We start from the raw sequence: 13,414 nt of genomic DNA, 5'->3' as shown, positions 1-13,414 counted from the left end.
TGGTAGTTGGAATATTAACTCGAAGTCCCATTTTTTTAGGCATTGACTCGAAGTCAATTCCATTTTTGTCGACAATGACTCCAACAAGTCAATTCCATTGAGAATGCTGGTACAATATTAATTGTATATTAACCACTCAGTCCCACTAAATGGAAAAAATGGGAGAAATCTTGATAGCGTAATGAAAGAATTAGGAACTGAGCCATGTTTTGTTTAGAAGCCACGATCAAACATTAATCTGGTCACAATCAAAGACCTCCATCTCCCTATTTTAATTTGGCTATAAATCTTCGTCTTTGATTACTTAGCCGTATGCACATTTTTCCTTTAAAGTAAATCTCACTGAAACACTTGCACTTAAACAGAGTTAGATATGGAGTCATGGGTGGGGTGGTCGCTTCTTCTATGTTGCCATATGTTCTTCTTTCACTTCTCATTCTCCCATTCCTTATGTCATCCTCACGATAATATTGCCTTACTCCAATTCAAAACCTCTGACACTTTTTCTTTTGGGTCAGTAGAGACCTCTCCCACTTATGATGATGCCACTTATGCTTTTTTCACCTATGCTGAATGCAGTGATATGGATCCAAAGACAGCAACATGGGAAAATGGGACAGATTGTTGCTCATGGATTGGCGTTACTTGCCATCCCATTTCTGGTCGTGTCATAGACCTCGATGTCTCATGCAGTGCTCTTTATGGTGAAATCCTTCCGAATAGTACCTTTTTCTATCTTTCTCATCTCCAATCACTTAATCTTGCTTTCAATTATATCGACTTTCAACTTTCATCTCTCTTTGGTGGATTTGTGAGTCTCACACACCTCAATTTGTCTTATTGTGTCTTTCAAGGTGAAATTTCTTCTAAAATCTCACAACTTTCAAAGTTAGAATCACTTGATCTCTCTCATAATTCCGGGTTAACGTGGAAAGAAAGCAGTTGGAAGAAGTTCCTCCAAAATGCAACATTTTTAAAGGAGCTTATTTTGGATGATGTAGATATGACTCAAAGTTCAATGAAGTCACTCAATCAGTCTACCTCTTTAATTAGTCTTAGTCTCAGTGACACTGGAGTATGGGAAAACTTGAAAAATGGCATATTATGCTTACCAAAACTTCAACAGTTGCACTTGTCATATAATTACGGTCTCCATGGCCAACATCTTCCCAGCTTCAGCTGCATTGGTGCTTCTCTCACTATATTGGATCTTTCATCTAATCAATTTGAGGGATCAATCCCTGCCTCTTTCTCAAACCTCACACATCTTACTTTCCTTGATCTCTCATATAACATCTATCTCAAAGGTTCAATTCCCTCCTCCCTCTTAACCTTTTCGAGTCTAACTTTTCTAGATCTTGGATTCAATCGATTCAGTGGCCAAATCCCAAATGTCTTTTCCCAGTCAAACAGTTTTGAAAAACTAGATTTGAGTCATAACAATATAGAAGGTGAGCTACCATCAACACTTTCAAATCTCCAAAGTCTCATTTTCTTGGATCTTTCAAATAATAAATTTAGTGGTCAAATTCCATCCTCAATTTCAAATCTTCAACATCTTATTCACTTGGATTTTTCATATAATGAATTTAAAGGCCAAATTCCATCCTCACTTTCAAATCTTCAACATCTCATTCTCTTGGATTTTTCATTGAATAAATTAAGTGGCCAAATTCCACCCTCAATTTCAAATCTTCAATATCTCGTTTTGTTAGATCTTTCACATAATAGATTGGAGGGTCCTCTGCCTAACAAAATAAGAAGTCTTTCAAACCTAACTCGATTATACTTCAATGACAACTTACTAAATGAAACAATTCCTCTTTGGTGTTTATCTTTGCCATCTTTGCTAGAACTAGATCTATCAAATAATCAGTTCACAGGACATATAAGAGCTACCGTATCACATTCCTTTGAATTTCTGTATTTGTGCAACAACAAGCTACATGGCAATATTCCACAATCAATCTTCACTCTTGTAAATCTCCGCCAATTATGTTTATCATCAAACAACTTTAGCGGTTTTCACAACGTCAATTACAATTTCCCTAGCTTAGAGAGATTGTATTTATCTTCTTTAGGTCTGACAGAATTTCCAAAATGGACAGGAAAAGTCCCAATGTTGACACAACTTGATCTATCCAACAACAAATTGAATGGAACAGTTCCCAAGTGGTTGCATGAAATGGATTCATTATATTTTTTGAACCTATCCCAAAACTTGTTGACAACTCCAATCAAGAAATTCTCAAGGAACTACAACCTCCACTTTCTTGATCTTAGTTTCAATTTACTCACTGGCGACGTCTCTTCATCCATTTGTAATGTAAGTTTACTTAATGTTCTCCTCTTGTCTCACAATAAGTTGGTAGGTAGCATTCCACCATGCCTTGCAAAGTTGCCTTCCCTTTCTATTTTGGATTTACAGAGGAACAAACTAAATGGAACATTACCAAGTAATTTCTCAATGAATGCTCATTTCGGCGTTATAAATCTCAATGACAACCAATTAGAAGGTATTTTGCCAAAATCTTTGTCCAATTGCACACAATTGGAGATCTTGAATCTTGCCAACAATCAAATTGAGGACAAATTTCCTGATTGGATTCAAACTCTACCAATGTTGACAGTATTGGTATTGCGTGCCAACAAATTGTACGGTCCCGTTCCAAGTTTAGAGATGAAACATGAATTTTCAAGTTTACTTATTTTTGATATCTCATCCAACTACTTCAATGGTTCAATACCAAAAACCTATATACAAAATTTTCAAGCAATGAAGAACGTTATTCGTTACAAAGTGGGCGAGCTATACATGCAACCTTCCAATAGTAATGCATATGTAACTGAGTCTGCAACTATAACTGAATTTGCAACTATAACAACAAAAGCCATAAATATGGCATTCAAAAAAATTCCAAAAAACTTTATAACCATTGATTTATCTAGAAACAAATTTGAAGGAGAGATTCCATATGTAATTGGAGAGCTTCATGCTCTTAAAGGACTCAACTTTTCTCATAATAGACTCAGTGGTTCTATTCCCCAATCCATTGGAAATTTGACAAATTTGGAATCACTGGATCTCTCCTCAAATATGTTCATGGGTAGGATACCCACAGAATTAACCAATTTGAACTTTCTTGAAGTCCTGAATCTTTCCTATAATCATCTTGTTGGAGAAATACCTGAAGGAAAACAGTTCAACACTTTTGAAAATAACTCCTACATTGGAAACTCAGGACTATGTGGGTTCCCATTGTCAAAGAACTGCAGTAACACTGAACAACAATCTCCATCTTCTCCAAACTTCTGGCGTGAAGAGAGATTTGAATTTGGATGGGAAGCAGTTGTTATAGGATATGGATGTGGAATAATAGTTGGAATTGGTCTTGGAATTTTTGTATTATTCATTGGAAAGCCTGAATGGCTTGTGAAAATGGTCAGAGGTGGTCTTCGTAAAAAGATGAGAAGAAAGTGAAATATGTGAAGTAGTGAAAAGTGAAAAAATAAATGAGATGGTACAATTGTCAGGCAAAGGAGGAGGATATGTTATCTGGAAAATTTAGTGAAAGAATTGCAGAAAAGGATAAAATTGTTCATTAGAGTTGTGTGTGTTGTTATTGCGCTAAACATGTTGATATTGTGGTTCTGTTTAGGTTGATGTTGTTAGGTGTGGGCAATGTGGTTGTATGTTTTGTTCATGTAATGTTAAGGTGAATGTGAAGAAAAAATGTTTAGGTTCAGGTGTTTAGGTTGATGTTTGTAGGTTCATGTAATGGATGATGTATCAGTATCTATTATAATGAGTTAAAATGAAGAATATGATTTTGTTGGTGAATGTTTAATTTAGTCCCCCTTTTGAAAAAAAAAATACAATGTGGTCCCCCTTTTGATTAAAAAATCTGCAATGTGTAATGTATATGACTATGATACATATGAAGGATACCGGACAAAATATAATAACATAAGTGTTATAAATCATTTAATAATATAAGATTATGAAGTAATAACATAATAACATTGTGTTCATTCACTTTTGGCTAGCGTGACAATTATACCATCAGCATTTTTAACGCTGTAAGTAAAAAAGACTTATTCAAATCCTTTTTACAAAATATGTCATCATGGTTTAATGTTGAAAATAATCATAATCGTATCATCGCATTGTACTAGTCATCTTTAACAAGTTAATTTGAAGAATTATATGAATTATCAAAACTTAATAGTTTAAAATTTTCAACTAGTTCATCAAATTTTACTAACGGGAGGTAATGACAAGGAGATCGTTTTCGACTGTCGCTCATAATCTTGATATTACATTATTTGTTAAATTAATAATTGTTGCTCCTCCTTATAATGTATCATTTAATCTTATATCTATCTTACCTTTAATTTCAACCCACTACTTGTTTCTAAAAGTTGAAGTTCCTTCCGTGCTCTCCTTCGCTAATTCTTCTTTTAATTTTGATATAAATGAAACCACTAACACAAAAGGCTAATCTGTTAAAGATCTCATTAAAAATTCATTGTGATCTAAGAAAGCATATATATTCACTTTCTGCATAAATAACATAATTGTTTTTTATGAGAAGACACACAAAAATTAATTGCCTTCTACAAATTCTTGGAGCTTCTTCATCTTCTATAGAAGCTATCAATGGCATGAGGATTGAAGATCAAAAGAGAGCATAGCAACGAAGGACGACCGACTTTCGGACCAATTCATACGAAACACTATCATTTAAAGAAATCAATATATACAGTTAAGAAATGACAAATTATTAAATAGTATTAAAAAATTTAAAAATACTACAAAAGGAAATAGAAAATGTATCTGGAAAAATAAAGAGAATAACATTTTCTTTAAAGTAAAGATTATAGTGAAGAATAAAATATTTACTTAATTACACTTTCGACAGTTAAATTATCATCATTTTACAATTTTTATTATCCATGTTTTCCATGCATTTTATCATCAAAAGTTTTTATTTCATTAATTTTACTGCAGTGACGTGATATCAGAAATGTTTTTAGAAAGATAAAAGACGTAGCTAATTCATGAAAAATTATGCCATATTAAACTCATTTTATTGATTTAAAAAGAAAAGTTCTGGCATGTCTTAATTAGAAACTTAATAGATTGATTTATAAGAATGGGCATAGTAAAATATGTTTTGGATTATAAAATGTATAAAATAACGATAGTTGAATAGTAAAATATTATTAAACTTTCAAAATTCATTGAACAAAAATTTCCATCTTCTTTAAAAGAGAAATTTGGATTTGGATGGGAAGCAGTGGTTATAGGATATGGATGTGGAATGATTTTTGGAATTGTTTTGTATTGTAGGAAAGCTTCAAAGGCTTCGGAAAATGGTTGTTGGATGAATTTGATCTAGAAACTATACTAATCATGTTGTGTTTTTTCACCGTTAGTATAATAGCTTGATAGAGTACTATCTTCTAATTTGAATTTGCAGACACATTCTCTTTAAGAATATGATACAATACTATCTCAAATTTTGTTTATGAAAAGAATAACCAATCTATCATTTGAATCAAGTCATAATATTGAAATGATTAGACATTCTAAATTTAAAATAAATTATAATTTTTTAAAGTTTAACTTATCTAAAATATTTGATAACTATTTATATTGTTAAAAGCATAACAAATGAAGAAACAAGTAATTAATGGTTTTTGTATGGAATTATTTATTAATTTTCCTGTCAAATTTTCATCCAAACAAACAACCATTGAAAAACCTTTTACAAAGGACACATGTCAATAATTTCAATGGGAATATTTTGGTAAAATTAATGGTAATTTGTTATAATATATTATAAATATGTTATTTTTACGTTCATAATATATTAGTGTAGTGTATTTCACTTTACTTTTTCACTTCTAATAAATAATTTAGTAGATAATTAAGGATAATTATGCTAAGAAAAAATAATTAATTGCCTTCTCTAAATTCTTGAAGCTTCTTTATCTTTCATAGAAGCTATTAATGGCATGAGGGTCATTGGCCTTTGGTTAAGTGAAACTCAGTTGTATAATCAAGAAAAGTAAATGTCACAAACAATACTAAAAAAAATAAAGAGAAGAGAAAAAAAAATGAATGGCAAAGAATTAATTGAAAAAAAAAATATTTATTACTGTATAGCAAAATTTTGATTGTTCAGCTCATATATAGTATTTATAATTAAGTTTATTCTTCAACAAATTTAGTAACAAACTTTTAGTTCTTAAATAATTTATAATCAAATCAATATATTTAATTTTTTTTAAACGCTATCATTTACATGGTTAAAAGAGGACAAATAAATAAATAATATTCAAAAATTAAAAATACTAAAAAGAAATCGAAAATGTATCTGAAAAGATAAAATGAATAACATTTTCTTTACATTAAAGATTGTAAGCTTTAATAAAATGTTTACTTAATTACAACTTTTACTGTTAAATGATCATCCTTTTACAATTTTTGTCATCCATATTTTTTTATGCATTTTATCATAAAATAAAACTATTTCACTAATTTATAGTCGTGCCCACATGTCTGAATTTTTTAAAAGATTAAAGAAGTCATTTTGTAGCTAATTCTTGCAAGGTCGAACTAAACTCATTTTATTTATTTATAAAATTTAACCATGGGTATAGTAAAATATTTTTTCTATAATAAAATTCTAAATTAAGGATAGTTGGATAGTACATATTATTCAAGTATAAAATTAGAGCTGTCAATAACCTGCAGGCCACTTTACCCACCACAGATTTGAGTCGAGTTGAATTTGAAAAGATTGTATTTTTTTTACACGGGTCAGATTTCAACCCGGCTCATTTAAACTTGGCTCATGCGGGTTGAACCCGTGGTAGACCGGGTTGGCCCATCAATCCACCTACCTAATTTTATTTTATTAAAATTTAATTTTAATTTTATAAAAAAATATTTATTATTTTTTTTTGCTTGAAAAAATTATTTAAATTCCTTATTTTCAAAATTAATTAAACACTCATGTTGACAATGAAATTTGGGAGTAAAATTTGTTTAGATTTGAATTATAGAAAATTTGTAATTTTTTTTATTTAAAAAAAAATTGTAATTAAGTGAGCCCGTGAGCCAACCCGTTTACCCACCAACCCGTGGTGTGTCGGACCGGGTTCAAATTTTTCTGACTCGCTAATAAATGAGTCGGGTTGGGTTGGCTCACTAAGTGACCAATCTGTGGTGGACCGGGCCGGGTGGCCCGTTTTGACAGTTCTATATAAAATACTTCATAAAAATATAAAAAAAAAATTGTATACATTATATTGAAAAATTTTAGAACTGTTTTAGTATTAATGTATACGAAGAGGGAAACACAATGTGGGTTTATGTTTTCAGATAATAATCAGTTAACAAATAAAAAAGAAAGTATTTAATAAAAAAACAGATGTGCAGATAAATGTTGGTAGTTGGAATATTAAATCCAAATCCAATTTTTGGGGGCATTGACTCCTAAGTCAATTCCATTTTTTGTGGATGAGATACAAAGTAGAATAAGTTTTAAGAAGGAAACCAAACCTATAGGTCTCTTTTTGGTTGGGACAATATTAATTGGGTTATAGATGGATAGAAAATGGATGTAATAATTGAAGATTTAGGACTTATCTCCAATGACTTTTGGTAGTAGGAGTGATGCTTGTATAGGATATGTGTTGTTTAGGCGTCACATTCATACATTAATTTGGCCGCAATCAAAGAACTGCATCTGCTATTTTAATTTGGCTATAAATCTTCATCTTTCATTCCTTACCCGTATGCACAATTTTTCTTTGAGTAAATCTGAGTGAACACTTGCACTTAAACAGAGCTTAAAATGAAGTCATGGGTGAGATGGTTGGTTGTTGTATGTTGGCATACGTTGCTGTTTCACTTCTCATTCTCCCATTCCTTATGTCATACTCACGATAAAATTGCCTTGCTCCAATTCAAAACCTCTCTCAATTATTCTCATAGTGGTAATGTTGATACAAAGATAGGAACTTGGGAAAATGGAACAGATTGTTGCTCATGGGTTGGGGTTACTTGCCATCCCATCTTTGGTCGCGTCATAGGTATTGATGTCTCCTCCAGTGGCCTTTTCGGTGCAATCCTTTCCAATAATACTCTTTTTCATCTTTCTCATCTCCAATCACTTAATCTTGCTTCCAATTTTTTCTTCAACTTTCAACTTTCATCCCTCTTTGATGGGTTGGTGAGCCTTAAACGTCTAAATTTGTCAAATTCTTTCTTTATAGGTGAAATTCCTTCTCAAATCTCACAACTTTCCAAATTAGAATCACTTGATCTCTCTCATAATATGTTAACATGGAAAGAAAGCAGTTGGAAGAAGTTCCTCCAAAATGTAACATTTTTAAGGGAGCTTATTTTGGACCATGTAGACATGACTTTGAGTTCGATGAGTTCGCTCAATCTGTCTACCTCTTTGGTTAGTCTTAGTCTCGAAAGCACCAGTATTCAAGGAAACTTGAAAAGTGACATTTTATGCTTACCAAAACTTGAACAATTGCACTTATCAGATAATAGTTACAGTCTCAATGGCCAGCATCTTCCCAGTTTGAGTTGCAGTGGTGCTTCTCTAACTCTATTGGATCTTTCATCTAATCATTTTGAGGGGTCAATCCCTGTCTCTTTCTCCAACCTCACGCATCTTACTTTCCTTGATCTCTCATATAACATCTATCTCAACGGTTCAATTCCCTCCTCCCTCTTAACCTTTCCGAGTTTAACTCTCTTGGATCTTCAATTGAATCAATTCAGTGGCCAAATCCCAAATGTCATTCCCCAATCAAACAGTTTTGAAAAACTAGATTTGAGTCATAACAATATTGAAGGTGAGCTACCATCAACACTTTCAAATCTCCAACGTCTCATTTTCTTGGATCTTTCAAAAAATAAATTTAGTGGTCAAATTTCATCCTCAATTTCAAATCTTCAACAACTTATTCACTTGGATCTTTCATATAATGAATTTAAAGGCCAAATTCCATCCTCACTTTCAAATCTTCAACATCTTGTTATCTTGGATCTTTCGGAGAATGAATTTAGTGGCCAAATTCCATCCTCAATTTCAAATTTTCATAATCTCACTACTTTGATACTTGCTAAGAATGAACTTAGAGGTCAAATTCCTTCCTCACTTTTAAATCTTCAACACCTCATTTTCTTGAATCTAGCATATAATAGATTGGAGGGCCCTCTACCCAACAAAATCACAGGGCTTCCAAACCTAACTGACTTACACTTGAATGACAACTTACTAAATGGGACAATTCCTGTTTGGTGTTTATCTTTACCGTCTTTGCTAGAATTGGATCTGTCAGATAATCGGTTCACAGGACATATAAGTGCAATCTCGTCACAATCCTTGAAGTCTTTGTATTTGTGCAACAACAAGCTACAAGGCAGCATTCCACCATCAATTTTTTCCCTTGTAAACCTAACTGGATTGTGTTTATCATCAAACAACTTCAGTGGCCTTCATAACTGTTCATTCTTCACCGACGACAATTACAAATTCCCTCACTTGGATAGATTGTATTTATCTTCTATGGGTTTAGCCGAATTTCCAAAATTATCAGGAAAAGTCCCAATGTTGGCACAACTTGATCTATCCAACAACAAATTGAATGGAACACTGCCCGAATGGTTGCAGGAAATGAATTCACTACTACTTCTGAACTTATCCCAGAACATGTTGATTGATCCAATGAACCAACTCTCGAGGAATTCCGGTCTCTTAATCCTTGATCTCAGTTTCAATTTACTCACTGGCGGCATATCTTCCTCAATTTGTAATGTAAGTTCACTTCTTGCTCTCATTTTGTCCCACAATAAGTTGACAGGTGGCATTCCACCATGTCTTGCAAACTTGAAATTCCTTGCGGTTTTGGATCTACAAAGGAATAAGCTAAATGGCACTTTACCAAGTAACTTCTCAATGGATAGTGGGCTTGGTGTTTTGAATCTCAATGACAACCAATTGGAAGGTATTTTGCCAAAATCTTTGTCTAATTGCTCACATCTAGAGATCTTGAATCTTGGCAACAATCAAATTGAGGATAAATTTCCCTATTGGCTTCAAACTCTACCAATGTTAGCAGTGCTAGTATTGCGAGTCAACAAATTTTATGGTCCCATTCCAAGTTTAGAGAAAAATCATGGATTTTCAAGTTTATTAATTTTTGATATCTCATCCAACTACTTCAGTGGTCCAATACCAAAAACCTATCTGCAAAATTTTCAAGCCATGAAGAATGTTACTCAATATACACTCAATGAGCTATACATGAATCAATGGCTTCAAGAATTTGTAAGTGTAACAACAAAAGCGATAAGTATGACATTTAACAAAATTCCAAAAAACTTTGTAATCATTGACTTATCCCGAAACAAATTTGAAGGAGAGATTCCATATGTAATTGGAGAGCTACGTGCTCTTAAAGGACTCAACTTTTCACATAACAGGCTTGGTGGTCTTATTCCCAAATCCATTGGAAATTTGACAAACTTGGAATCATTAGACCTCTCCTCAAATATGTTCACCGGTAGGATTCCTATAGAATTAGCCAATATGAACTTCCTTGGAGTCCTGAATCTTTCCTGTAACAATCTTGTGGGAGAAATACCTCAAGGAAAACATTTGGACACTTTTTCAAATGACTCCTACTTAGGAAACTCGGGATTATGTGGGTTCCCATTATCAATGAAGTGCAACAACACTGAACAAAAATCTCCATCTTCAAATTTTCGAGGAAAAGAGAGATTTGGATTTGGATGGGAACCAGTGGTTATAGGATATGGATGTGGAATGCTATTTGGAATTGGCTTGGGATTTTTGTACTGTAGGAAAGCTTGAATGAATTGTTAATATGGTTAGAGGTGCTGAAAAATAACTCATGAAAACTGCAACAGAATAAATGAGTGGATAAGTGGCTTGACTGAAGAATGTTTCATGCACTTGTTCTTGTTCAATTTCAATTCTGTTGGAAAACAATTGTAAATCAAGAATCTCATTACATAGTGTACGTTCTACTTTTTCTCACATTTCCTTTACATCTTCAAATTTTGTGTGGGAGGAATGAACTTAATTTTTCTAAGTCATCTATCCTCTCAATCAAGTCACAGTATTTAGATGATAACGCATACCAAGTTGAAAATAAGCTAGAGATTTCTAAAGTTTAATTTATCTGATATGAAATGAGTGTTTTATATTATAAAAGCATGAAGAAACAAGTAATTCACAGTATCTGTCTCGACTTATTTATTTATTTTCCTCTTTGACATTTTATTCTAAGAATAAACATTTTTTGTTAAACATATTAGTAAGTTTGGGTGGAAAGGAGTGATAGACGTCTTGTTTTTTCTGGAAGAGATGCACTAAACCTTCATTTGAGGGTCATCAAAGTGTCCTAAAAAATCCACCAAACGATCTTAGGCAATGGCATCACTGTGTGACTGTTGCCATGGATATATATATATAGAGATAGATATAGATAGATATAGATTGATAGATATATGAGTGAGATTGTATACAAAAATATATAGATTGATAGATATATGAGTGAGATTGTTGCCATGGGGTTTATTCTAAGGTAGGTTCATCGATTGCAAAACCAATACATTTTTCTTCCCCTTTTCCAATCACTAATAAACACTGCAACAAGGAACGCGTGACATCGACGTACCTCCCGTTCACGAACACCCGCGCCAGCGCCACCGGCTCGCCGACCAGCTCCTTCACCTCACGGAGAAAATCCCCATGCAGCGACATGTCGCGCTCGTCCACGCGTTGTGTCTCCTCATCTTCCTCTTCGTCAAGCTCTCTGAGCGTGTAACGACTCCCGTGATGAGTCCAACGTGGTTGTAGAGTCCCTGATCATCAGCATCGTCTTCACCATCCTAAGTGAAGGTTGTGTAACAAGCTTAATGCTTCATCCGCTGCGGATTTGATGGGGCGTTTGTTGGTTTGGGACCTGGAAGCAATGGATTGGAGGGTTCAGAGGCACTAGAGCTGGAGGTTGGGAGCTTGAGGTTCTAAAGCAAGCTCTTTTCTACTCTGTGAATGAGCGAGGTTTCGAGGGTGACAGGCTCCTATGCAAATGGAGTTCTCCCTCAATCTCCTATGTACACCAGCCCCGTCACCAACACCTTCTCATCGCCGGAAATTAGGCGTTGCTGCTGCTCCTCCACTCCCTCCGCATTCGCCACTCCGTCGAAGCGTCGCTCTCCATTCGCCTCCACACATACCATTGATGCACGAGTCTTCTCCGGATTGAGCAATCCGGAATGGGGCATGAAGAAGCATGAAGATGGAAATGGAGGTGTTTTGCGGCACACGTGGAAGAAAAGAAAGGAGGTACCGGAAGATTATAATTTGAAAAGAGTTTTTTTAACAACTTCCGCAACTTTTTTTTTGGCAATACTTGTAATTGATCTGTTTGAAATATTATTTTAAAATAAATTTAAATATATTAATAAAGTAGTGACTATGGTAAAAAAAGTTGTTAACTTATAATTTAAGATTTTTACTATAATTTAGTAAAGGATAAAATGGAGATATAAAGTTTATAGGAGTGCAGAAAAACAAATGGAGGTGCAGGAAAAAAAGGCCTAAAATCTATTATTTGAACTTATTTGTAGAATCTTTTATTTAAGTACATCAATAAATTTGATGTTTTAATTTAGGCAGTTGCTTCCTTCACCACCACTGAATGTTCTTTGCACCACCTTATATTAATTTTGTCCTTCTCTAAAACGGATGTCAACATCCGTTTCACCTTCAACGGATATTGACATCCGTCCGTTCATATATTTTATATTTTAATTTATTTTTTTATTTAAAAAGAAAAAGAAATTTTTAACGGATGTACCGTTAACAGATTGTCACATCCGTTTTAATAAAAATTTTAAAACTATTTTGATTATTATTTAAATAATAATATATAAAATAAATTAATAATTATTATTTTATTAAATAAAATTAAATTAATTCATAAATAATTAAATAATAATTTTAAATTAATTAAATAATATTTATATATTAATTTAAAATATAATAAATTAAAAACTAAAAATTTAAAAAGAAAAAACTTCATGTTGCCACATTCGTTTTAATAAATTTTTAAAAACTATTTTATTATTTAAATAATAATACATAAATTAAATTAATAATTATTATTTTATTAAATAAAATAAAATTAATTTATAATTAATTAAATAATAATTTTAAAAAAATTAAATAATATTTATATATTAATTTAAAATATAATAAAATAAAAAACTAAAAACTTTAAAAAGAAAAAACTTCACGGATGTAACATCCGTTTTAATAAATTTTTAAAAAGTATTTTAATTATTATT

General features: G+C 32.5%; 2 protein-coding genes across 2 annotated transcripts; both read left to right on the top strand.

Annotated features, from left to right (window-relative positions):
• The first annotated feature begins 285 nt into the window (after positions 1–285).
• On the top strand, positions 286–3,852 carry LOC124820178 (uncharacterized). Its single transcript, XM_047291826.2, has one exon. It carries the CDS (start codon positions 374–376, stop codon positions 3,479–3,481), a length of 3,108 nt encoding a protein of 1,035 aa, XP_047147782.2. The 5' UTR covers positions 286–373; the 3' UTR covers positions 3,482–3,852.
• A 3,701-nt stretch (positions 3,853–7,553) lies between these two features.
• On the top strand, positions 7,554–11,098 carry LOC148204703 (uncharacterized). Its single transcript, XM_088095970.1, has one exon. It carries the CDS (start codon positions 7,869–7,871, stop codon positions 10,908–10,910), a length of 3,042 nt encoding a protein of 1,013 aa, XP_087952096.1. The 5' UTR covers positions 7,554–7,868; the 3' UTR covers positions 10,911–11,098.
• The last annotated feature ends 2,316 nt before the right edge of the window (positions 11,099–13,414 follow it).

Source organism: Vigna umbellata, chromosome 1 (genome assembly GCF_029865625.1).
Source record: "Vigna umbellata cultivar VRB3 chromosome 1, Vumbellata_1.0, whole genome shotgun sequence".
NCBI lineage: Eukaryota > Viridiplantae > Streptophyta > Magnoliopsida > Fabales > Fabaceae > Vigna > Vigna umbellata.
Note: the sequence above shows the minus strand (reverse complement) of the source record. Positions and strands in the feature narration are given on the sequence as shown.